The sequence below is a fragment of the Daphnia magna genome, linkage group LG2, assembly GCF_020631705.1.
Source record: "Daphnia magna isolate NIES linkage group LG2, ASM2063170v1.1, whole genome shotgun sequence".
NCBI lineage: Eukaryota > Metazoa > Arthropoda > Branchiopoda > Diplostraca > Daphniidae > Daphnia > Daphnia magna.
In genome coordinates this window covers 17,217,825-17,242,597 of record NC_059183.1, presented here as the reverse complement: position 1 = coordinate 17,242,597, position 24,773 = coordinate 17,217,825, and the positions used below count along the sequence as shown (strand labels likewise).

Sequence of the window (24,773 nt, the reverse complement as noted above, 5' to 3'; positions counted from 1 at the left end):
ATTTTTCTTAGTTACACCTGGACGAGCCCAATTATCACTTGCTGTTGTATTGTGAGGCTATACAATCGTGTCCTTATATTTTTGAGGCAAAAAACGAAATTTAATTCTCTGAAATAAATAAAAGGAATTGTATTATCTATAAGGAAAAGAATAATATGAGGAGTGAATTATATGAAAGAAGAAAGACAAAGTGTCTAACGGAAGGCCATCTGGTGCGCAGCCGCAAGTTTTCCCAACGATATTATATAACGTTCGCTATATACAATATAGACCTATATACTCATAGTCTCCTCCCACTGTTCATTCACTTTAGCCGCCATCTTTATAGTTAGCACACACATAGCAAACCAGAGTCAACTAGCGACAGATTGCCGACAATTAAAGCCAACAGCTTCATTAGCATACAGCCATTTACAGCCAAACTATTGTTGTTATTACAAATATAGTATATAGTTCGTAGAAAGGTCGCTGGACCAACTCTATTAATGGCTCCGCTTGACCATCTATCAGCAATGAACCGACCTTCCCCTCTCCCCCCCCTCCCAAACGTGTCCAAATTGACAATAAAAATGTCCTACAACTACTATTGATTTGTGTTGTATACATGTGAGGGGTATAATGATTATTAAGGTGTCTGTCTCTTGATATAAGTTATACTATAACCATAAATGACATATCTATTTAATGTAATATGAATGTGAATATTATTAGTTTTATTTCTCTGCCTGGTGACGTGGACGGAAGGGGGCGAGATAAGGGGGACGTTTCACACCGCCCTATGCGCTACCTATACATAAGACTGAACATGTCAACTGTGATGAATGTTCTTTTTTTTTTTTTGTTCCAACCAAAAAGATGGCGGACACAATCGTAATTTTTTTTTCTTTCTTCCTTACCAATGCGACAAATGTTTGTGTAGATATATAGTCGGATTGCTATTCATTGTACGTTCCCTCCTTAAAACTCCAGCTCGGCCGTATAGGAAATGATGAATAAGTTCTGACTGTATAGAGGGACACGCGAGAGCAAACCGGTACATCTAAGGGCTACATACTTTTAACACTTACCACACCTGTTTTTCGTTTGTGTTTTTAATGATTACACTTTTTCTTGTGTTCTATAGGGATGGGGAGGAGTGCCAACTGAAAGTCTAATTTCAAGCTCCGTTGAAGGCAGCCCGTCGCCTCGGTAAATGCGCATTTCAATCCATACGTTCCCGAGTGTTGAGGTTTTTTTTTTAACCTTAAGGATATAAGGCGTTTGTTAAAGGCTATGACATTCGCCTGCTTGATGGAGAGATTTTTTTTTGATTGAATTGTTGTGAATAACGGGACATTTTCTCTATGCAACAAGGTGGAGTTTTAGATTGTTGGCAACATTCGGTAAACGCGGACTTGCGTCAAACTGAAATGAGAGAAGCGCTGAAAAGCCGTCAGACGACGATCAAAAATAATTCGCGATGATGTATGGCTTTTATACGGTATAGAAACTCAATTCTGCTTGTTTTGCTGACTGCCGAAAAGAAATTGCTCACGTCACTAGTTGCAATTATAATGCGTCGACGTCGGCAACTCGTTCCCTAATGTCAAAAATTCCCCCAAAGTTCTTTTTTTGTTTTGTTTTCTTATTCCTAGAATTTTAGTCTACATATCTCCAAGTACAGTTTATTATATATATATCGTAGATACAGCTTTTATGGAAACCCTTTTACACATAACATAAAAGAAGGAGAGGGGGAGCCTTTTGTAAAGGTGTGAAAGTGGCTTGTTATGATGTCTGTATACAACTTAATGGACGACGTGTCTTCTTTTTAAGAGTCTCTCTCTCTCTCTCTCGGGATGCGTGTGTATTAAGCTCAACAATATTCGCTGGGATCCCATATATATATATACCACAGGAAAAGATGAACAGCGGAGAGGGTGTTATATATATACACAAGACAGATGGGGAGGAAAGGGATCGTTGTTTTTGCCAGACCACCGCCGGGGTTATAATGTACAAGTCCATCTGTCTGCGTGACAATAACATTAGGAGCTACTGAAATTCATCGATCGCCATCATCGCAATATTTGGCTGCTTTATATCATATAGACGTGGCAAGATTATCTATGTTTATTGATCGTATATAGGTCTAATCTATTTAATCATCAAAGTTTTCTTTCCATTTTTTGTTTGTTTTGTTACACCATTTCAGGCCCCAAAAAATAAAATAAAATAGCACGGACGAGTGAGCTTTTCCATTTGCCGGCCCGCCAATTTCAATGACTCTTGCTGGACATGAAAGAGATAGAAAAAAAGGGAATCGGTCGTGTGTTCTTGGCATTTCAACCCTCCTCGATTTGACGTCCGGTCTCTGCTGTTGTCGCCTTATTAGGACGCAGCCAACTGTAACGTCCTCCCAGTGTTTGCATCCTGTGGACGCCAGTTCATTTGGTCAGAATGAATAAACAAATAAAATGACGATAATGGTTTATTGTAATTAAACATATATATTAGAGAGAGAGAGAGAGGGACTGAAAGAGTCGATATATGGGCATATAAGAAAATTGTTTGGTTGAACTGGATTACGTGACCCGTGTCCCGTATTCGATTCGTGAAATTTCGATCCATATTTCATTTTCATTCATTCAAATTGGTTTTTCCCTGATCTCGTTCATTTGTTTTAATTTTTTTTTGGTAAGACCCCAAATTGGAACGTGCGAAACAAAAGGCAGAAAACAATCGAAATTCAAAAGGCCAAATGAAAAAAAAACAACAGAATAATGCGAAAGGAAACTTTCCATTTGACGCCATATTAAGTCAAAAGGAAACAAAAGGTGAAATATACAGATCGGACAATGTATCAGTGGTTCGCTTTAATATATACGTATAAAGTCGAAGAGTTAATTAGATGCACAGACGATCGAACCCGTACGTCCTACATATACACGTAATATTGATGACTAATTATTGGTAGACGCTCGCGTGCGCCATTCGTTTCATAAAGAATTTTGATATAAAATAAAAATACATATATTGCATAACCAAAAGAGAAAGAATTTTCCGCTGGTCAGAGTCTAACCTCTGGCAGTATTTAAATGATATGCAAACTATAATAAAATTAAGAAAAAAGAAATTCAGCTATATAGCGTAAAAAAGGAGAATTCATTTTAATAAATATTATCTTCCACGCGAGTTTACGTGTCATCATTCCATTTGGTTCACTAATTCCGTGACACTCTTGGAACCCTCCCTTTTCCATCTTCAAAAAAAAAAAATCAAAACAAAATTAGTTCTAGCGAAATATATTAAAGCTAATCCCGACCGAAAATTGGGAGGTACAATCCAATTTATCTGGAACGAGAAACCATTAAAACGCATTTCTATTTTTTTAAACTGCGCGTTTCTTTAAAACAAAAACAAAAAACATTTTTCGTTTTTCTTCTTAAAAAAAATGGGATCTTATTATACAATATAGAAATGGGAAAATTTAATAATTGCAACCAAATCGCATCCAATTCTCTTTTCCGCCTTGTAAATGCAGACGTCCAAAAATGGCATCCAGAATGCCCTTCCATCGTATGAAAAAAAAAAACAAATTTATGTCCGCTCCTCCCGGCACGCACAGCACGGACGGGCACGCACAATTTCAGCACGATTCAATCATGACGTACGCTTACACGCACAGTATATCCTTTTTTTTCGCGTTCCATGATGGCTCTATCTGCCGACAGCGTTTGGGTGTCTCCCCTTGGCAACGGAATAATTTAACGCAAAAAAAAATAAATAAATAAATTCTAAATGATAACCGAGAAAATTGGTATAATACAAAAACAAAAATAAAAGCAGTTAGGACAAGTTCGAGTCGATAACAAACCGATGATTAACTCGAAGAGGTGGGGAGAAAATTTAAATAAGGCGGATACACAAAAAAGTTTTGGATTGCAGGGTTGGTTTTTTCTTTTTAAAGGAGGGATTGGGATTTAATCAAATTGTTTTAATTTAATGACACGCCGGAAAATGTGAACGGACTTTGTTCCACAAAAAAACAAAAAAGGGAAAATACCTCCCCGAAGGTGAAGAGAAAAAAAAAAAACCCCAATTCCTTTGGTGTGAAGGATATGCGTGATGTACTTAACGTATACCGAGCGGCACATATATCAGCGCATCGTTGATGGAAATGAGTTATTACGAATACACACATACCTCGACCCCCCTCTTTCTTTTCCTGGACAAAGGATATTCAAACAAGTCCGGATGTAAGTCGAAAGTGGAAGACGAGTGAGGAAGGCCGACATATTCACGTACGGTAGTGGACTTCATTGCCACGTGTCCCCTAAGGTCATGAAATCATTAGCGATAAAGGATTTTGACTGATCGTGTGAGATTGAAATGATTTAAAATGTCTAGCTCTCGAGTTTCTTGCAAGGAAAAAAAAAACCTTTTTTTAATTTGATTTGTTTTTATTTCAACCAAGAGGAAATGGAGCGGAGTCGTTCGTGTTGACGAGCCGAGCAGCAGGACATCACCTGATTATTATTCATCACAACGTGAGCCAACAAACTCGGACGACAAAACTAAAGAAACTTAAAAAAAAAAAAAGCCAACAAACTCTTGCGTGGGAGGAACGACGTGCATTGCAACTGTGTCTTGTATGGTATTATATAATTATACATATGCAGCACGCACAAATAACACCATACCAACGTACCAGTACAAATATACCTGGAAGGTCCATGTCTATATGGCCGTACAGTGGCCTGACTTCCGCTAAAATCTTTCTCCCACCAAACGTATTTTTGTTCTAAATCTTCCGGACTGTTTTATTTTTCATGTCTTTCAATAGACTGTATGATATAGGGTTGCAGGAATGATATAATCAACACGCATAAGACCCAAAAACAAAAACCAACTGGATGTTTTCTGCGAAACTTTGAAATTATATATCAATTTCGTTTTCTATTTCATTTTTATAGTTTTACCTGGGCTGATGAAATAGACGTTCTCGTCTATCAGGGGGTCGGGGAAGATATGGGCATGCCATTATTAAAAAATTGCGTCTGGTTGCTGCTGGTGCTCCGAAAAAAATTTTAAAATTATGGATATGGTATTTTTATATGCGGAGATTCTGGGTGGAATGATTCAATCGCTGGACGGCCAAAATTTATTGCACGTATCTCCATTGTTGTTGTTGTTTTGTTTCCTTTGCTTTTGATTATACGTTGCCGAGAGGCAGAACAGCAAGGCCAGCCCACCATTCCCGTTTGGTACGATTGTGCGGGAAAGCTCCTCCCAAAACTGATGAGATACTTTCGGGAATTTCGATTTTTGTTTCAGATTGGAAAAGAAAACAAGTCAAGGTTTTCGGTTTTTAATTTTTTTTTAAAGACTAGATAGATAATATTTTGATTGAATTTTGCTGTAAAAGGATTTCGTGTAAACCACAATTTCAGAATGTGATGTTGCTATATACGAACATAAGTAAAACCAATACAACTTTATTTGGTATTAGCTAGACGCACATTTAAACAATAGTCCAACGAAGAACGTTGTATAGTCCCAAATCAAATCAATTGCAAGTGATACCCAAAAAAAAAAGAAAAGAAAGGCCAACGATAAAAGTCTATACATATCGATGAAATAAAAAGAAAGAGCGCGCTCTAAACCGAGAAGACGTTTGCCCTTTCGTTCACGATCGTTTCTTATTTTTTTTATTTTTTTTTTGCCGCAGCCTTTTATACACAATACACTTGTATATTATATTTGTCGCCAGAGAACGTACATACACAATCCTACATAATAATAATAAAGAGCCTAATAAAAATGGGCGCCCGCTCTATGTGTAACGTTCGCCTGCCTTTTGGTGGTGTTGATAGTGTGCTGGTAGTTTTTGGTGACGTGATGATTGGATGGGATTGGCTCGAGTAGGCATCCAGGGAACAATTGAGATGGCTCGTGCTCGCTGCAATCGTTTGTTCGCCTTCATTTTCTTCCACTCTATTTTATACCACTTTCAAATAGGGAAGAGACAGATACATAAGACTATACAACAAGAGCATGGAATCAAATATACAATCCCTTTTCCATCATTCCCTAGCGCGTCGACAAAATCCCTTTTGATTGTATACATATAGAAGAAACGCGTAGCAGCACGTAACAGAGACAGAATATCAGCACGAAAAGTCGACTGTGCCACAGCCGTCTCATAACTTTTTGTGACCGAGCTGCGTGATCGAGCGCCATTGTCAACCCTCTTTGATATTTTTTATATATTTTTTGTGTTTTGTTTTCGTAACGTTATACATCATGAAAAGAGAATGGAAGGAGGTGACAATATAGCTGAAAGCAGAACAACAGTGTTTGTACAAGGATGGAGTGGAGGAGGAGTAGAATCAGTGGGAGGAGTCAGCTTTTCACGATGTGTGTGTGTGTGTGACAGTGTGATCAATACGACACGCAGAGCAACGTCAGCAACGTCGACGTTCAATTGGTGCAGTCGTGAGAATGGTGAGTATATCTTTCATCGTCTTCTGCGATATTTCTGTATAAACAATGGTTTATGATTGCGGTTTTTATTAGATTCCAAAGTACGATAAAGTACAATAGATGAACGAAGAACTCGACCTTTGATCATAAAGCTTTACGCGGAAAAAGTTGTACTTTATAGCGTGTCATTTTGCACGCACAACTGATGATGAACGATGGCTACACACCGTTCGATACGACCACTACACGTGTATACAATCTATAGCTATAACCTAACCTATTGATTACGTGCTATTTATCTGATTTTGAAAGCTCCAAAAGTTGAAAGAGGTCAACTTTATTGCATAAATCACGATTCAACAGATATTGGCAGAGCCTCTATAGCAAGTTAACGCCATCATTGTTTGCGTGACAAGAGGACAACACAAATCCCAGAACAAAAAATCTATAGTCTATGTATAAATTCGCTATAGTTTGTAGAGAGATCACTACACCCTCTTTTGTACATGCTAATATTTACAAAGAAAGAACGACATATAGATGCTCTTATCTTTTTAAAAAGAAATTGATAGGACGTTTCGGCGTGATTAATACGAGACGTGACGCTCTCAGAAGAAAATTCATTCAATCTTCGATGGGATCATCAGATTTCCATCTGCTTCACAGTCTCAAGCACCCCTCGCCCCATTTTTATTGTATAACAAGCCTCCCCAACTGATGCATGTAACGCATATTATAACGCACGTGTACACAAGTGTTGAGGATTTAGTGGGATTCTAAAAGAAGATTTAAAGTTTACATTTCAAAAAAAAAAGGGGAATGATGAACGTTGAATTTCTTCGATTTGTTTCACCGTAACGAGCGATTCTATTGTACGGGATTCTTTTTAAAGCATCCCAGCGGTTGTGTGACAAGCCGGAGAACAAGTATACAGTCTTGCGATCGTCTTTTGTTTGTTTTTTCCAACCCCAACAAAGAAACAAGAAGACGGTCAAGAGAGCATTTCGATCGACCACAGCAACTCCCTTGCGATGTTGCAAGTGTAATATATCTATATACGTAATATAAATCCTCGTTTCCCCACCCACTTTTTTTTGGCTTCCCCTCTTTATATAAAGCATCCTCCTCTTTTCCCATTTTTTTTTCCCCAACTATTTGTCACCGAGGATTTTCCGCACCCGTAACGACACCCAACGCACGGCACACGTACAAACACGTTTTTATAGAGAAGATAGAAAAAAAACAAAAAACAGGGACTTTTATTATTGATCCTTCATCTCTTCTGGTTTGTTGTTTCACCCTCATCTATACACTATGACCAGCACCAGATAAAAGAATTAAAAAATCCTTGTTGGGTCCTAGATGTTGTTTTATTTTTGCTTTCTACTGGTTTTGCGTTCCCCACAAGTGAGCAGTGTGTGTGATGTGTCCTTTCGTTATTGCTTCTATATATAGTGGTGAGCGTATATACGATCGCTATAAAAGCTTATGGTATACAGAGAAAAAACATCGGTCCTTTTGAGTTCCACGCGGATTACCCAAGTCCCTCATCATTCCCCCTCCATATATAAATCCCCTGGTTGTTGATGGCCCTCTTTGCCACTGATTGTCTCTCTTCGCTCTCTTGGTTGTTTGTGTGGTGTCTGAGTGTATTGTATTCATATGGATTAAGAGATGTCAACGTAATAGAAGCCACCATTTTCTATCATCCACAGCCATACTAATTCTGCGCACATAACTTTTTGGCGTAATGGCCTATACTACCCCCCAAAACAAGGACACTTCATCTCTCGCCCTTCTATATATTTTATTGATTGGAAGAGGATCCTTGTAAATCGATTTTTTGTAGTGCCCTTTCTTTGATCGTATATAACACGTCTAATACCTTACCGTTCATATATAAATCTTAATTTCTGGCAATTTTTACGTGTTCCTGCAATATTAGAAGGATGTCTATTTAATATATAGGACCAGTTAATGACTTGATGGCAAACATATAACTGTCTCGGTGAATAAGACGTAAATGAGGACTGTTTGTACTTGCACACGTCCGGTCATCCCCTAAAGACGTGAGTGTTTCTGATGAGATTTGCCTTTCGTTTCGGATGACATATTAAATGAACGTGCGCTTTTCCACCCCCTTTATTCGGCCCTCTGTGTATATCTAGCGTGTTTATTCGAGTTGACAATCTCATTGGACATCGAGAAGAAAAGGGAATATAAACTCAGCATCAAAGATTATTCAGAGGGAGGTCTTGTCGTTCAGACAGCGGTCACGTGACTTTGTCTAAAGATCAAAAGACAAAGGAATGAAAAGAAGAATCTTTATATATATATTTTTTTGCTGAACGTTTGGATCGATTATTACATCAGCTTCGATTTTTACGTATACGTAGGGCCTTTCTTCAGTTATGCCGCATGTCTTTTGTTTGTTTTTGTCTTCAATGTGGAATGCCATTTTCCTTGTAGCTGCGACAGGTAAACGTAATTTACATGAGGGAGTTGACCAAGTGACACGATCGCTCATACACACGTTATTATTAGCCTATAGTCCAACAACGTTTTCTGTATACACGTACAGACTCGCGGCTACGACGATTAGTTCATGAAAAGAAAAATTCTACTTGATCCAAGTAATCAGCGCCAAAGGGATAGAGTCTTATCTACCGCTCTGATCTTTCTCTCGTTTAATAGACTGCTATACGTGTTATGTGTAGTCCATTTAACGTGTTGTTATCCTTTAGATACTGTATACGCATCTATAACAGTGTGCCCTCTATTCAGAATTCATTTTTTCCTTGTATTTTAATTTCTTTTTCCTTTCAAACTTTGTTTCTTAAAAGAATGAGACGTAGGGGATATCTTGATCTATCACGGCCCAGGAGGGGGGGCAGCTTTAGCCCAGTCATCCCAAAGACCAGAAGGTTGTTTTCGATTTAAATAAGATAATCTATTTCCCCGCCTTCTATATAATTCTCTTCGGCTCCTCCTCCTCTTTATAAATTCCTCCTGTTCTTCCCCTTCTCATTTCCTAAAGACGAATTGTAATATACAACTGTCCAATTGCTTTCAAAGCAGCGGAAAATAAAGTGTTGCATCCCTTTTTTGTTTTTTTTTGTGGCTTCCAGTCGACTTTGAACTGAGCCCGCAACACAATAAACCAATCGACTAAAAACCTTTTTTCATTGGCCTTTTTTATTATTTATAATTTTTTTTTCCTTTTTACTTGAGGGAATTCCTTCATCATCGTCTTTACACACAACGTGATGGAAAAAAAAGAAGTCGAATCAATCAACATTCTTTGTGTTTAGAAAAAGCCGCAAAAGTCGGATGATGACGTACGCGATTTTTCATTTTAAACACGAAACAAACAGCAGGGCACACGCGTGTCCCGATTGATACAAGTCGACTCTCTTGTTCTAATGACTTTCATCAAAGAATGTTCACGTTATTTCTCTTTCCGTTTCGATGGCTAGTGAGACACAATTGAGTTTTATCGCACAATAGGGGGGGGGGGGTTTGGGGGGGAACAAAAAACAAGTGAGCGATGTGGGGCGGAGGCCAATGGAAGGTGAATAGGTACCAAACAGAGTCATCGTCCTGACGTTAAGGGAACAAAGCGACACACGCATGAACCGTTAATCACAACAAATGAGAAAAGGGTCGGCACGGCATGTGAAGCATTTAAAAAAAAAAAGAATAATTTCGTAATAATAAGAAAGAGGAAAGACAACAAAATTTAAATTCACGGTAGAACGTTTCAATTGAGTTTCACCATTTCCAAGGTCCTTTTCAAATGAGGAGGCAGGGTCAGCTAAATATGCGCTATTATTTTTGCTTACCTTACCTCTTGAAGAAGTGGATAGTTTTGACAGCATCGATGAAACCGAGACCTTGAAAAAAATGAACTGGCAAAAGCGGAGAAAAAGGTCAGTCATGTGGAATTTTTCTTTTGCTTTATGCAGATTAATGGCGGCCCTAATTGTCACCTGAGGTCTTGTCTCACCCCCCCAAAAAAAAAGGGAAAATTGCGCAGTAGAAGAGGCAAATATACAGAAATGACGACGCAACAGCAGCTAAACACGACAGGAAAAAAAATGAAAATAACCAAAATGTGCACAGGTGTGGAATCATCGTAGGTGAAAAAAAAAAAGGTAAAATGTTATGACTCTATTACCATAAATCAAACTGATGCAATTGAAACGAAATGGGATGACACGATAGGTTATATACTATTATCATAACTTGTATATAGGAGGCCATTGCAATGATGAGAGGTAAAAAGAAAGAAAAAAAAGGGTCGAATAATAATATTTTTTAAAAAAAAAACTATGAGGGGGAGAACAAGACAAAACAAAAGAAGAGAATTCAAAGTCATAACGCCTGGGTCGTGATGGCTTCAAACTTCTTTTTTTTTCCCTCTATTCTTACAGAGAGAAAGTAAAAAAAGGCTATATATCTATGATGATGATGATGATGTGAGAGGCCAATCTGTTTTTGTTTCCCTCAATTGTCCCGGATCCATTAATCACACGCTCGACACGCGGCCAAAAATGAAAAAGAAGGGGGCAACAAAACGGCTAAAACAAAAGTATACGTGGAGGTTAGATGGGATTTTTAAAAAAAAAAGGTACCAAAAAAGGTGAAATTAAAAATAAATAGGGTGGCAGACGAGGACAAGCGTGTACATGGAAAAGTGGATTAAATATTCAAAACAAAAAACGGATTTAGACACACACACACAACAAATTGGATAAGAAACTTTATTAAGTGTGAAACAATAAATTTGAATGCAGGAAACGGTTAGGGAAACAAATCGATACATCATTTGATTTATTTCCTTCGTTTCGTCAAGATGAAAACAACAAACGATCTAACGTGATTATTCGTGCACCGTTTTTTTTTTACGACTTCCGGCTGCCAAAGTTTTTTTTTGTTTTTTTTTCTTTCTCACATGTCGGCAGAAGTGCACAACACTTTCATTTCCACTCGACTTGCTTTTTAACTCACCTGGCATCCTCTTCATTAAAGTAAGTTTTCCGATCCAGTCCAATTTGTACACGAATAATTGCAGTTCATCGAATGACCCGCTAGTTCTCTCCACACACACACAAAAATGAATGAATTTATCAAATTCAAACATTGTCCAGGTACTTGTTTACTGTGCAAGTGATTAGACATTATTAAATTGTATCCTGGCCACCGTCTTTTCCAAGTCCAAGTGTTAGCCCACAACAACATGAAAACTACGGTAAAAGAAAAAGAGGTGAAGTTAGAGAAAACTTCTATAAAGGCGAAGGGAAATGAAAGCTCGTATAATATTCTTTATGGCACGAAAAACACAATTTTTTTAATTGTGTGTCTATATATTTTGTTATTAGCTCTTAATGGTTTTTGTTTTTCTTCTTCGCACACCTCAGAAATGCAGACAAAAGTTACGACATAGTCTTTTATAAAGACCCTATTGTTCGAGCACCAAGTGTTGATGCTTTTGGCACACAAACACACTAATGCCCCGTTTATGTGATAACAGCTGATTGTGCATTCTTCCACGTACTGCTCGTGCGATAAAATAAAAAAACAAAAACAAAAACACCTTTCAGCTATTAGAAACCAGGTCCATCGTAATAGACACACATTTGTTCACTGGCATTTGCGTATATGTGGTGTTAGATTACTATATACATACCCCCCTATATGATACGCTCGAATTATTCATATACACTAACACACCCCCTTACATTATATGGAGGATGACTGGCAAAGCCGGAATGATGGAAGACTTTTTGGGTGTTTGATGTTACTTGTCAGCAACTCGGGTGTGAATACCAGTGGCACATATTTATACGTAAATAAGTTCCTTGTCCTTTTCTTTTTCTTTCAGATTTAAGAGTTTGTGTATGGTTGATGTATATACACGATTTGCCCTACATCTAACGCAGAAGGGCTGTTGATGTGATCGGTGGATGGTGAGATGATTGTGTGTCCTTGTCGTGTAATTAAGTAGCAAATCAGAGCACGGAATGTTCCACTCCATCAGCTCGGATAATCAGCTTCAGACCACGTCCCACCTGCTGGCCTTATATTTCCTCCTCACTATAAATCCCAAATGGCTGCGACTGCTTAAAGATTTATATATATTCACCTGCTGTCGTTACTACATAAGCCCTTAAAGAAAAAGAAAAAAAAACTCTACCAATTGGATCATCAAATTTCATCCAACCGTATAATAATAACTCAATAAACAGCAGCCAGCGCGAGTCAGCTGACGTGTTCCGCCCATTTGCACCCGTTTGCTTCTATCCGCTCCCATCGTTTCTCTCCGCATTTCTAGATGAAGTTGTAATCCAATTTTTATATCCATACTCACTACACACACTATGTGTGTGTCTGTCTGTGTGTACGGTCATGAAAAAATAAAGTTAGTTCACATCTATACCTGAGAGTGAAGTGCGTTTACCGGCCATAATGTTTTCCACGCAACAGTTTTGTACGCGGTGGCCACAGCAGGTAACCAAAAAAAACAAAACAAAAAACATTTATTTATTTACTATTATTATTATTTCTTCCCCCTTCTTTCTGTTCTATCCGCATGACGACTCTATTATTCTCTCAATTTTTTTTTTTTTCGTGGTATACAAATGAGAGCGCGGGGTACCGCAACATGTCGGTTCTTCCAATTTCTCGTTTCACCCCACCACCACTTTCCAACCGCAAGGCTGTACACGCCCTTCGCTCAGCAACCAGGTGCGATAATTAATAGAGTTATGCAGTCTAGTAGCTCAAGAAGCAAAACATTATTTTTTTTCGGTTGACCTCAAACGAGTCGGTGCCGTACAACTTATTTCTCATCAATTGGAATTCCCGCGCTGCTTGGACGGCCCACCATTTTTCACGGTTTTCATTTATTACACACACACACACACAGCGGCAGGTATATAACATAAGCTTACCTATATAGGGTAAATACATAGACACACAGTAATAGAAGGCTTTTTACAATTTTCTGTTCTTGTTTTTGTTGTTGAATGTCAAGACGAGCGGCGGCAAAGTGAAGAAGGAGGAAATGGAAACATTAAGAAATAATCATCTTTCTATATTGCGTTTTGCTGCAAGTGCGGGAAACGCAAAAAAAAGGGGGAGAAATATAGAACAATTTTAGTTTTTTTTTGTTTTCACTTGTATAATGGTTGGTAGCTGTGCATGGCGGCGGCATCGGAGAGGAGCCCCCCTTGTTCTAACATAATCTGACTGACGTTTAGTACATCCAGTCGGCATATACAACATCCGGTGCTATCTCCTTTTTCATTAAAAAAAAACAAACAAATAGACGAGTGAAAATGAAGATGTTACCTATGGTAGCTGTTGCTGCATATAGCACATGTTGTCACGACAACAGCTAATTAAGATACACAACAGAGATACAGAGACCGACCAGACATACAGCGGAAGAAAGGGGGAAATTATAAATAAGATAATTCAATGCTGGTCCGGAACTTTGGAGAAAGAGATGATTACTGGCGAGTTACAGACTGCAAGCTTTATTTATAAGTAAAAACTAATTAACTCGGCTGTGACCTGGTTAGATGTTGTTAAGACACCAGCACTTAATCAGCAAATACAACGGACGGAGGCGTGTTTTAGCAATCGCCGCTTTTGGCCATGTGATTCAAAAATGTTGAAGAAGGAAAATTCGATGAGCTTTCTCTCTCTGCTTATAAACATGCAGACGTCTAATCGTCACAAAAGCTAATGAGATTGCAGCTGGGAGTTCATTTGCATTAATAACGGGCGCTAGTTTTCCAATCAAAGGAACTAGACAAAAGAAAAAAAATGGAGAGAGTGGCAGAGATAGACAGCAGGGCGTATAGAGCGTTGCCACGGTAACAGCATATACACATATTCCTTGATCCCGAAAGGGCTGGGCAAAAACTGCTGTTGAGATTGCCGACATGCAAAACCGCGTCAATTTATCGCATCTAAACAATGACGGTGGAAAATTATTGATACTAATCATAGCCTGCCAAAACAATATTATTACACATATTTTTTCTTTTGTTTTGTTTACCTCCTCGTTCCTTCTTAGACACACGCTCACCAGGCTCACCTCTTATATTCATAAATTAGCCGGGAGGTGCACGAATCCTTTTTTTTTTTTTTAGTTCAACATCGTCTCACTCTCTCTCTCTCTCTCTCTCTCTCATTTCATTTTTCTTTCGCACAATTTTCATTTCTTTTGGACTTTCAAGCTTGAGGCGCTTCTCAACAACAACACAAAATTCATTTCTTCTCTCCAACTGAAACTGTTGTTGTTATAACACGCCCGCCGATATAATATTACCTGAATTTTCCTCGAAAAAACATGCGCTTTCGCTTCTGCCGCTATGTTATTGCTCGGACAACATACAGCACCACCCGGCCACCGGTTATATAGCTCCTCCTGTGGTTGTGTTTGACCGAAAAGAAAGAACAAACAATGAAAAAGTATTTAAGAGTTAAAAAAAAAAAAAAAGATATGTGTATTTTACTTTCAAGACCGCCTTCACTGTGAAACATCAACAGACTCCTTTTTCTTAAATTGTCTGGCGAAAAAGGAAAAAAAAAAATCTTTTGTGTCTAACCGATGGCGGTGAGCTTAGTAATTACCGGTCGTAGATATGTGTGTTACTATGTGTGTTGTCAGTCGGGTTTTTTTTTTCTTCTTTCTATCCGTCCCCTCCTTTTGAAAACTACCTCCCTTTTCACAAACGATGACTTCATTATAGATATCCCCTTGAACTTTGTTAATGGAAAAAAACGGAGAAGAAAAGGCCAGACTTTCTTTTGACACAAAATCTACAGGGCATCAGACAATTTTTCTTAGTTGAGTTGTAATTTCTTGTCCCCCCCCCTTTTAAGAGTGAAACACGTTTTCGGTGCGGGTCTTTACTCGCTGATTGTAATTGAAAATTCGAACCATTTGTAGGATAAGTTTTTTTTTTTTAAGAAAGAGGATAGATTGTTGAGCGCAGGATGCACATACACAAGATGTTGCTCCTCTGACTTGATTTCGAATGACTTGCTGCGCTCCCCCCCTCAGTGTTTGAGAAACAACATTTGAAAACTCAATTAAATCAAGGTGAAAAATGGTGGGCACGAAAGAAAAAGATGAGCGATTCTATTGTTCATTGTTTCTAGTTTTAGAGAAGGCAAAGACTTTCTTAGTTGTTTTCTCCAAACCTTTTTCGGTTTATTATTTTTCCCTCTCTAACATTTCAGGTCGGATCCTGAGCTCCATCTCTTGTTTTTATCACTAAGCTACAAACACAAAAGGCTAAGGTAATGCGCAGGTGGGAGATGAACGACCGTGAAAACAAAACCGACAATAAATACTGACATCATTTTTTCGATTCGTCAGAGGGCGTATTTCATTTAACCGACCAATTTGGAAAGCCCCAGAAAAAAAAATGTTTTTTTTCATGGCTAAATTTCATTGAATACTCACGAAGAACAAAAGAAAAAAAAAAATAAATTGAGAATTAGGTAACCAAGGTTTAAATCAAATGAATCGCACACTTAAGAAACAGCCGACACTGATTGGCTTAGGGAGGTCGCTACACACCGAGCGTAGCGACTTGCGTGACAGCTGTTTAACTGCGTGAATACTTGATTCAGGTTCCACCTTAGTTGGAATGGTCACTAAAATGTACACGTAAAAAAAAAAAAACGACGGGAGGTTCTTTGCTGGGAGCCGACAGACACACACACACAAAAGTACACCATTCAAAATTCCAGTCCGGATAGATTCGAATGGATGAATTTAACGAATGCAGCCCTCCCGACTTTATTTGGATGTGTTCAAATGTGCATTCAAACTTCTTTTTATTATCATGTCATGAAAACTTGCCTAGCGGTTTGTTTTTTTAACGATTGGAAATATCCGCATTGAATTATGCGATGGACGCTGTTTACCAACTCAACGAAAAAGAAAAAAAAAAGAAAAAGACACTCGGATTATTATATGAAGGTTGCGGCTGTTGTCCTTAGCCTTGTCATCCCTGTCAAACCGTGAATAAAAAGTATTTAGACGGAAAGTAGTTAACATTTAACGACCGTTTCCAGAGAAACGAGCCAGATCAAAGTCACATCCCATGGCATCCAGCTCAACCAATAGCTATCGAGCAGAGGCGGAGTCTCCCGGAATTCTTCCTTTTTATTTCCCCAACAGAGAAAACGTGATGGCGCCCAACTGACTCGACTCGATCATTTTAATATTACCATCAGCCGATGGCCAAGTCCTTGTAGGGAAATTCAATAAGGAAACACCAACCAGACGCACCGATGTGGTTATTTTTTTTTCTCACGCAACAACCACCACAAAACGAGCCTCGTCCAATCGGACGGCAATCTAAGGAAACAGCAGAACGTTACATACCGTAGCAAAGTTGAAAGCGAAAATGAAATTGTTTAAAATTATTTTTCCGACTTGATAGTTTTCCACGAATCACGAACTATATTTGACGAGAAAATGTTGATGCATGTACTAAATCTTATTTCCATATTGTAAACAGCATTTTGGAGGATTAGAAATGTCTGAGCGTAACTGAATCCTGCACAGAGAGCAGGATCAGTTCCACTTGTATGGCACACTTTGGTGAGTTAGAATGGGGATCAAAGGATTGACTTTAGTTTTCGGTCGACTCTTCGGATGAAGATGATTCAATTTTCAAGATTTCTTCGATCACGGTAGTATTCCCAACGTCAAGAGCTCCGTTCCAGCTGTTCATAGTTTTGTTAAAGGCCTCCATCTAGAGTGGGAAATTTAAACAAACGAGTTTAACAAGTGAAAAACAAAGAGAACGTGAAAATGTTATACTTCAAATTTGAGAGCTTCGATCTGGTAGAGAGCAGTTTGTAATTTCATATCTTGGATCTGCTCCCTCGTTTCATCCTTGCACTTTTGCAGTGTCTGATTCATGGCTCTGTTTTGCAGACTTAAAATCGTGATTCGATCCTTCTCCGATTCGCTTTCGATCATGGCGACACTCTTCGCTATGCGGGACAATTTATCTTCAGTGATTTCCTGAATTGAAAAATCATTATCATTCGCGTTACATGACATGTAAACAAACTATAGTAAATCATTCAAAAAATAAGTACCGTGCGCTGAAGTACCCGATCGTATTGGACTTGGATTTCAGTCAAGTTGTAACGAAGTTGATCGACTGTTAATTGCATTTCTCTGGCTTGTAAATCGTCTTGCTCTCCATACACTTCCAGCTGTTCGTGCATTCGGTAATGACGAGCTTCTAACGAGTCGAGGACAGCCTCATTGGCTTCAACTTTCGACTCCAGTTGGTTGTATTGCTGGACAAATCCTTCCAGCCGTTGTTCAATCGGTTCCATTTGTGACGACTCGGCTGTTTTGCTCTCCATTTTTCGCTCGAGATTTTGTTGAGCATCACGAACGGATTGAAGGGCATTCTTCAGTTCATTGACTTTGTGGTTCCAGTGACTGTAACGTCCACCAGATCGGCTGTGATGGCTGTCAAATGCACTTGCTCCTCCCAACTCGATCGAAGCGTTCCATTCTTCTTTCAGCGATTGAACCTGTCAACATCAATTTAGTTCATAGAGGTTTTCTTTTCGAGCCTCTTCCAGTTTTCTTGATGGAATAGTCCATTACCTCTGAGCTGACGCGAGCGACATCCTTCAGGCAACGCTTTTGATTTTCAGTCGTTTCACTTAAATCGTTGCGCAATTGGATCATGTCGGCGTCCATTCGCTGCCGTTCGACGCTCTCCTCCGTCCATTGATGGCGCAATTGATGCACTTCATCCTGGAATTATGCGAATGAAAATTAAGTAAATTTTTTGTTTTACTCTTGAATTATAATAATGTTAATACTTGAACAAGACGAATTTGCTTCTGGACTTCGTCAGCGAGCTGAATAGATTTCGAAACATTCAAATTCTGATTGATTTGGTTGACGTCCGTTTTTAGACCGCTGACAGATTTCAATAGCCATTGGAGCGTTTTGACAGCGTTTTCGGATGAAGTATCCCGGACAGTCCGCACTGAACCTTCGGATGTTCCAATCAGAGATTCGACTTTGCTCCTAAGTTTTCCAAATTCAATTCTACATTAAACAATTCTAAATAAACTGACAATAAACAACTCACTTGAGAAGGTCCAATTCATGACGGAACGATTCAATCGTCTGCGCTTGATGATTCTTATGAAGACTCAGCTGTTCCAGGGAAGTTTGGAGGCCCCTCATTTGCGCGTCAAATTGAGACAGAGCTCGGCTTTCAACTTCCAATGCATTCAGAGTTTCTTTGGCCAGTTTGACTTCTTCCTGCGACGCGTGACTCGTTTCGCTCGTCCGTTCTTGACGGCATCGAACCTCTTTGAGATCTCTCACTTCACGGCTCAATTTGCCTACCGTTTCCTCCAATTTGTTGATTCGCTTCCATTCCGTTCGGCCAGAAGAAACGTGGCTGCATCCCAAAACTAAAACCAACACGAACGCGAAACAGAACTCCATCTTCTAACGTTCTCTGTGACGGTATGACTGAATGCGACGGAATTGTTTGCCGTTTAAATGTCCTCCCCCCTATACTCCTCTTGTTGTACTTCTGTATCCCCGCTACTACTACACCAGGTGGCCTTTTTTTGTGGGTCCTTTTAGAGTCCCCCCCCCCCTCTTTTTTTTGCCCTCTCTACACCACATCTGCCATCGATATGTTTTAGTACATGCCTGGTCATCGTTCCCTATAATTTTAGAAAGAAAATGTCTCGAGAAAGAAAGCGGAAGAAAGAATCGCAAACATTTAGTCGTCGTTTAAATGCTGGGCGGCTTTGTTTTGCTTTGAAAAGGGTCCAAACCGATAGAGTCGAACCATCACTACCGAGTTAATTTCATGCTAATGAATGGCACTTGAGTCACTAACGAGAAACAGATTGGCGGAGGGAGGAGGCGGCGGGTAGATAATCTCTCTAGCGACATTTGGACCTTTTTCTTTCAATTTTGGGTCAACGGATGTGCGGGGAAAATCGAAAGAAAATACAAAAATATCGATGGTATGGATTAAATTAGAATAACAACGTCGATAAAGCATATGTGATGCCGTACGCAATGCCTATAAAAAGAAACGCGATAAAGAAGGTATTTTTCATCATTCCCCGCCACCAGGTGTATGTGTTTAGAGAAGGGGAATGAAAAACCGTTGGCGATATGCTACGTACTACCTTTATTGTATCCGTTTATGAGATTCAAAACAAACCCACCTCCTTCCCCTTCGCACAACAAATAGAAACCTTTCAAAAGCTTTTTGTGTGTGTGTAACAGAATAGATCCGCGCGCGTGCTAGTGCCCTTTAAACGCAACGAAAATGGTAACGGTTAAACTCCCTTCTGTCATGTTTTATCGAAGGTTTTTTAAAAGGAATTACATACATGTTGCACACGCATACATAAACTACTAAATTTCTTTGTTCAATACAACGGAATTTCAATCAGGAACATACACAATCCCTTAAAACGTGATCCATAGGACGAAAATCATTTTTGGCAATGCTTCCGTATAACACCATCATTCTTTTTGTTCCCCGCCAATTAGCGGGGCCGTCTAAGTGGGTTAATGGTTTTTTTCAGGAAGATAAAAAAACAAAACAGATATATCGGTGGAAACAGATTAGCTTTTTTTTCTTCTCGGTTTTTAATATTAGAATACTGCGAAAAACCCTCGGGGTTGACAGGGCTAATCTTTCAATCTAGCGATCCGAAGAAAATGCGGAGGGACAGAGGAAAGTGGTCCAACTCTTTCGTAGATTGACGGGCTATCTGGGTGTGTTGCCAGGCGTTGGCTCCTCGACCGCGGCTCATCTCAACACTCAATACGCACCATTTTGAGCCGCTCAAGTCGACTTCATAGTCAACACAGCCTATCGCACAGTAATTTTTCATTTGTACCACAGGGAGCAGCCACGGGAGGGAACATAAGTGTCACTTACCATTTTCCAGTAATTGACAATGATCCGAACCGCAAATTTTCCAACAGATTTCTCCATCCTCGTAAGTTGTTCCAGGGCAAGATACTGTCGCTTGAAGAATCACCAAATTGGTTGAAGATAAATCGAATTTCCACGATAGACAAGCTTCCGAGCTTCCCTCTGTAGATTTCAATGCATTGGAATATTTATATGCACGAAGAATTTATTGAGAATTGAGAATTTTACCAGCGCGAGCTAAATAGGCCATTTTCCAATCACTTTCAGTTTTACGAAAAATGGACTTCGCTTGATAAGCTCCATTTGACCATTTATCCGTTACGCTGTCTCCGTCTGAGCGACGCACATACTTGTCTAGACTGGCACTGAATTTAGATGTTTGGTTTATTACAAAAGGCAAAAATGCATTGGTTGCCAAACAAATTCTTTCATACCTATATTCCAAGCAGAATTCCCCATTAGTCATTTCTGCTTCTGATGGAGTCCAAATGACCGGCTTGTGTTCTTGTTGAAACATTCCCATTTCACCACGAGTTTGTCTCCAGCTGACAGCGCCACTTGTTCGACCCTGTTCCTCACCCTCTTTGACTTTTCGAGGTAGGAGAAATTCAGCCAACTCTCCAACAAGCCGTAGAGTCAGCAGTTCTCTTTGAGAATCACTAACCGATGACTGAAGCTGTCTAGAGAGTCTATTTGTTTGCTGAAGAAGCCACTCTTCTGAAACTAAATTTCTTCGTTTGATAACCTTAACGACAATAACAGAAAATCAGTTGCATTCACGATCGCTAATGTACCAAATGAAGAAACATACTTCTGCATGATTTCGGGTATAGCGCCACGTCACATCTTGTACCTCATCTTTTGAAAAGGCAATTACATAATTCAACTTTTTTCCCCAACCAACATCATAAAGAAGGGGCTTATCACAAGCTGCTTCACAGGAATCACAGTGTAGCCTACAAGAAACATCACTGTTCATATCAAATATTTTAAATAAATAAAAGATTGTATACCATCTGTTAAGTCTTTCGGAATATACTTCCGTCCACACATGGTCCGTCCAATCTAGGACATACCTGACATCATACTTCAATGCCCTGCAAATGAGAGTGAAGCAGTTTGCCCATTCACCACACCTTCCTCTTCTGGTTTGTAAGAGTTTTTCTATTGAGTTAAAACATTGTTATGACACATTTTATGCTAGAGGTTACTAGTAATTACCAGGGTCATTGTATCTTGGGAATCTATCTGTAGCACTACACAGATTGCACTTGAAATTTTCTACCCGGTGTGCACCATAGCGCAGATCATCTGCACTGGGGACTCCTGATCCAACACTTTGCATAGACTTGTTGCAGGTACTGCAATGAGCAGTATCGAACCAAGTAAAGAAACTCTCTTTAAACCAGGTTAACAACTCTATCAGAAGGGCGTCTCGAAGAATTTTTGAATCTGATTTTGAGTTGCTTGGACAGTTTTGTTGAGCCCGAGCCAACAAATCGGAAAGGGGGACACATGCTTTCGCTTTCGATTGCAATTGAGTATTTTCATACTTGAGGACATGTCGGCTATTAATAGTAAGACGATGAAGGAACTCAATTTGCAGGTCAGAGTGAGACATTTTTAGATGACGTGTGTTATGAAATGCAGACGTTTTGCTCCAATGGCCAATGGTTTGTTGTCATATTCATTCATTATAACAATAATTAATCTAACCGCTAGATGGCTCGGATCGAGGCGCGACCATTTTGATTCGAATATTTTCTTTTGTGTTAGATTCTGAAGGGGGCACAGTAGGATGCTGATGAGTTGCCACGATTTACTTTTGATTTTATTAAGTCATGTATGCTTCTATAAATAGAATTTTACCGCCAGCAGCTTGATGGTTGAATGGTTCATTCGCGGTCGCGCATTCGAGGCGTGAACACGCGAACAGGCGTCACCGTTGAAGCTGAATCGTGCCTTTTACACATTTGCATCGTTCTTCATCCCCATGGAAAGTTTTAGTGTCGAATTGGAGCAGCCCCAAGGCGTCTTTCTTCCTGGCCAAAATGTCAATGGCTTTATCCAGTTTAAGACTACTGCGGCCGAGAGTTTCAAAGGTATTTTCCTTCTTCTGAAGGAGAAATAAAAAATTAAGCAATTCATCAACAACAACAAATACATAGTTTCTTTCTTTTTTTTTTTTTATTTTGTAGGTCTTACAGTCGAATGTGTTGGCAAAAGTCAAGTGCAGTGGTCCGAGACTGAAACATCAGGCCGCGAAACGGAAACTGTCCACTACCAAGCCAGTGAAAACTATTTTTATCACAAAATCCTTCTATTCGCAGGTAATTATGAGATGAGGTCGAAAGTTTATTTGTTTTGTAAATTTAGAATCAACACCATAGCGCATATATGTGTTGCCTTTCTTAAAAATAGCAACTTGTCGCCCGCTCTGCGGTCTTCGTAATATCATCTGTGATGGAAGATATCGCTGAGATATTTATAGCTATTTGAAATCCATCCAAGCTTTGGCGCATATTCGGGTGTGACATAATTTATCAAACTCTCATATGCCAGTATTGACATCGGTCCGTTCTGAAATGATTTCCCTCAACAAAATCTAATTCACGGACAAGTACAATTATTATTCACACCTTTTACGCAGGAAGTGACACAGAGTTCCAGCCAAACGATTATCGCTACGCCTTCTCGTTCACACTCCCACATCAACTGCCCCCGTCCTTTGAAGGAGCTCATGGATCCTTACGTTATTACATTAAAGCGGTTTTGGGCCGGCGCTGGATGCTTGACGCCGTGTTTAAGCGCGGATTCTCCGTCAACACCATAGTCGACCTGAACCAAAACTTCCAGGCTTCGGTGAGGCTTCGGTGGAATCGCATGAGACAATTTTATGGTTGGCGAGTCGGACAACTCTTTCACGAAACCCAAATACTATGAATAGAACACTAGTTTCCTGCTGGCTGGAAGGGTAAAACATAACGACGTTGCCGTTATCAAAACTCCGTGGGAAAACACATCCACAGCCGCTCACTCTCATTTTATGCTCTTTTTTGTTGTTGTTGTCTTCATGACTTTTATTTTTTCGTGCACTATAACGTGTGGGGGCTCCCAACTCCCGTAAACTATTTCATCTATTTCTTTGTGTCTGTGATGTGTGCTACGTGGCAGATTCCAGTGAAGAATGAGGAGACCAAGACTGTTTGTTGTCTGTGCTGTCAGTCGGGACCCATCACGGCGATCGCTTGGCTCCCGAAATCTGGATATGTTCCAGGGGAAACAATTCTCTTTTGCGGACGAGTTGACAACAAAAGTCGATCGAGGTTGCTCCAAACATCAGTCCGGCTGGTTGAGGTATCAATGCCACTACCAACTCCCACGTACATCTATATTTGTTAGAAAAAGATTTACGTAATGGAAATAGCCGTGAGAAAACAACATTGTTTCATTAGCGTGCCTTACGTTCATTTATCCAAGTCAATTGAAGTTCTTGTTGGATGCGAAAGTTGGCAAGGATAACTAGAGTCGTATATATTCCCCTGGCATTCTTTTTGTAATAGTAAAACGCTTCTTTGTTTCTTTCCAGAGGACAATATTTAAAGCTCAAGGTAAACAGAAGGAAGATGAACGAGTCATTCGAGAAATCACGCGAAGCCAGCAATCGGCCGACAGAGAGAATCTAGAACTTTGGAATGATATTCCGATTATTGTGCCACCTTTAGCGCCATCCGATCTGCATCATTGTTCAATTATTGACCTTCGATATTTTCTCGAGGTTATCGGTCATTTTTCGTACAAGTTTTTAGATCTTATAATTGTAAAGTTAATTTTTAGTTTGTCATCGATCCGGGAACCCTGTCGTTCAATTTCAAGGTCCCCATTGAAATTACAATTGGTACAATTCCGTTTAAAGAAAGTTTCCCCACATTCCAGCCGCAAGCTAGTGCCCCATCAATAACGGACAGAAACAGTGCGAATAGCATGGCAAACACAATTGGTTTCTTGCCTCCGTTCATGCTGAATGAGTATCCAAATCTCCGTAAGCTTGCATACGTAGCATCATACATTAACGCAGATAAAACTAACATTTGTTTGAACCGTATTTGACAGCTCCTTCCACATACGAATCTGGGATGTTTGGTGGCAACTTGAGAGAAGAAGGAGACACAGAGCATCTCAACATTGGTTTTGACACATTATTTAAACCTATCTATATTAGCTATCCCAGTGTCGACAATCAAAACTCATCGGCTTAAATATGATCTTACAAATGTTCTTATTCAACTGATAATATATTACTGCAAAGTACAGCCC

General features: G+C 39.4%; 3 protein-coding genes across 3 annotated transcripts; 1 reads left to right on the top strand and 2 right to left on the bottom strand.

The window, feature by feature from the left end:
* Positions 1-16,917: 16,917 nt before the first annotated feature.
* LOC116916993 (paramyosin) lies at positions 16,918-19,108 on the bottom strand. The gene is made up of 6 exons (XM_032922326.2): positions 18,627-19,108; positions 18,352-18,562; positions 18,131-18,283; positions 17,605-18,054; positions 17,321-17,527; positions 16,918-17,252 (listed from the first exon to the last, which is right to left on the bottom strand). Exons 1-6 carry the CDS (start codon positions 18,989-18,991, stop codon positions 17,130-17,132), a joined length of 1,509 nt encoding a protein of 502 aa, XP_032778217.2. The 5' UTR covers positions 18,992-19,108; the 3' UTR covers positions 16,918-17,129.
* A 734-nt stretch (positions 19,109-19,842) lies between these two features.
* On the bottom strand, positions 19,843-22,216 carry LOC116916994 (peptide-N(4)-(N-acetyl-beta-glucosaminyl)asparagine amidase). The gene is made up of 7 exons (XM_045169882.1): positions 21,678-22,216; positions 21,470-21,620; positions 21,268-21,412; positions 20,891-21,201; positions 20,685-20,821; positions 20,460-20,618; positions 19,843-20,390 (listed from the first exon to the last, which is right to left on the bottom strand). The coding sequence occupies exons 1-7, from the start codon at positions 22,075-22,077 to the stop codon at positions 20,215-20,217; spliced, it is 1,479 nt and encodes a 492-aa protein (XP_045025817.1). The 5' UTR covers positions 22,078-22,216; the 3' UTR covers positions 19,843-20,214.
* Positions 22,217-22,313: 97 nt separating this feature from the next.
* Positions 22,314-24,769, top strand: LOC116916996 (arrestin domain-containing protein 3). The gene is made up of 7 exons (XM_032922329.2): positions 22,314-22,558; positions 22,655-22,786; positions 23,107-23,318; positions 23,631-23,813; positions 24,046-24,234; positions 24,294-24,498; positions 24,570-24,769. Exons 1-7 carry the CDS (start codon positions 22,450-22,452, stop codon positions 24,713-24,715), a joined length of 1,176 nt encoding a protein of 391 aa, XP_032778220.1. The 5' UTR covers positions 22,314-22,449; the 3' UTR covers positions 24,716-24,769.
* Positions 24,770-24,773: the final 4 nt, after the last annotated feature.

What these genes read in the sequence shown, in the direction of transcription:
- LOC116916996 (XM_032922329.2), top strand. Translation starts at nt 22,450, where the DNA reads ATGGAAAGTTTTAGTGTCGAATTGGAGCAGCCCCAAGGCGTCTTTCTT. An exon ending in CATCAGTCCGGCTGGTTGAG is followed by an intron (nt 23,814 to 24,045) that starts GTATCAATGCCA and finishes GTTTCTTTCCAG; the next exon opens with AGGACAATATTTAAAGCTCA. An exon ending in GAATGAGTATCCAAATCTCC is followed by an intron (nt 24,499 to 24,569) that starts GTAAGCTTGCAT and finishes CGTATTTGACAG; the next exon opens with CTCCTTCCACATACGAATCT.
- LOC116916993 (XM_032922326.2), bottom strand. Translation starts at nt 18,991, where the DNA reads ATGGAGTTCTGTTTCGCGTTCGTGTTGGTTTTAGTTTTGGGATGCAGC. An exon ending in AGCAAATTCGTCTTGTTCAA is followed by an intron (nt 18,284 to 18,351) that starts GTATTAACATTA and finishes GCATAATTCCAG; the next exon opens with GATGAAGTGCATCAATTGCG. An exon ending in TCGAAGCTCTCAAATTTGAA is followed by an intron (nt 17,253 to 17,320) that starts GTATAACATTTT and finishes TTCCCACTCTAG; the next exon opens with ATGGAGGCCTTTAACAAAAC.
- LOC116916994 (XM_045169882.1), bottom strand. Translation starts at nt 22,077, where the DNA reads ATGTCTCACTCTGACCTGCAAATTGAGTTCCTTCATCGTCTTACTATT. An exon ending in CCCAAGATACAATGACCCTG is followed by an intron (nt 21,621 to 21,677) that starts GTAATTACTAGT and finishes TTAACTCAATAG; the next exon opens with AAAAACTCTTACAAACCAGA. An exon ending in TTGTCAATTACTGGAAAATG is followed by an intron (nt 20,391 to 20,459) that starts GTAAGTGACACT and finishes ACTGTGCGATAG; the next exon opens with GCTGTGTTGACTATGAAGTC.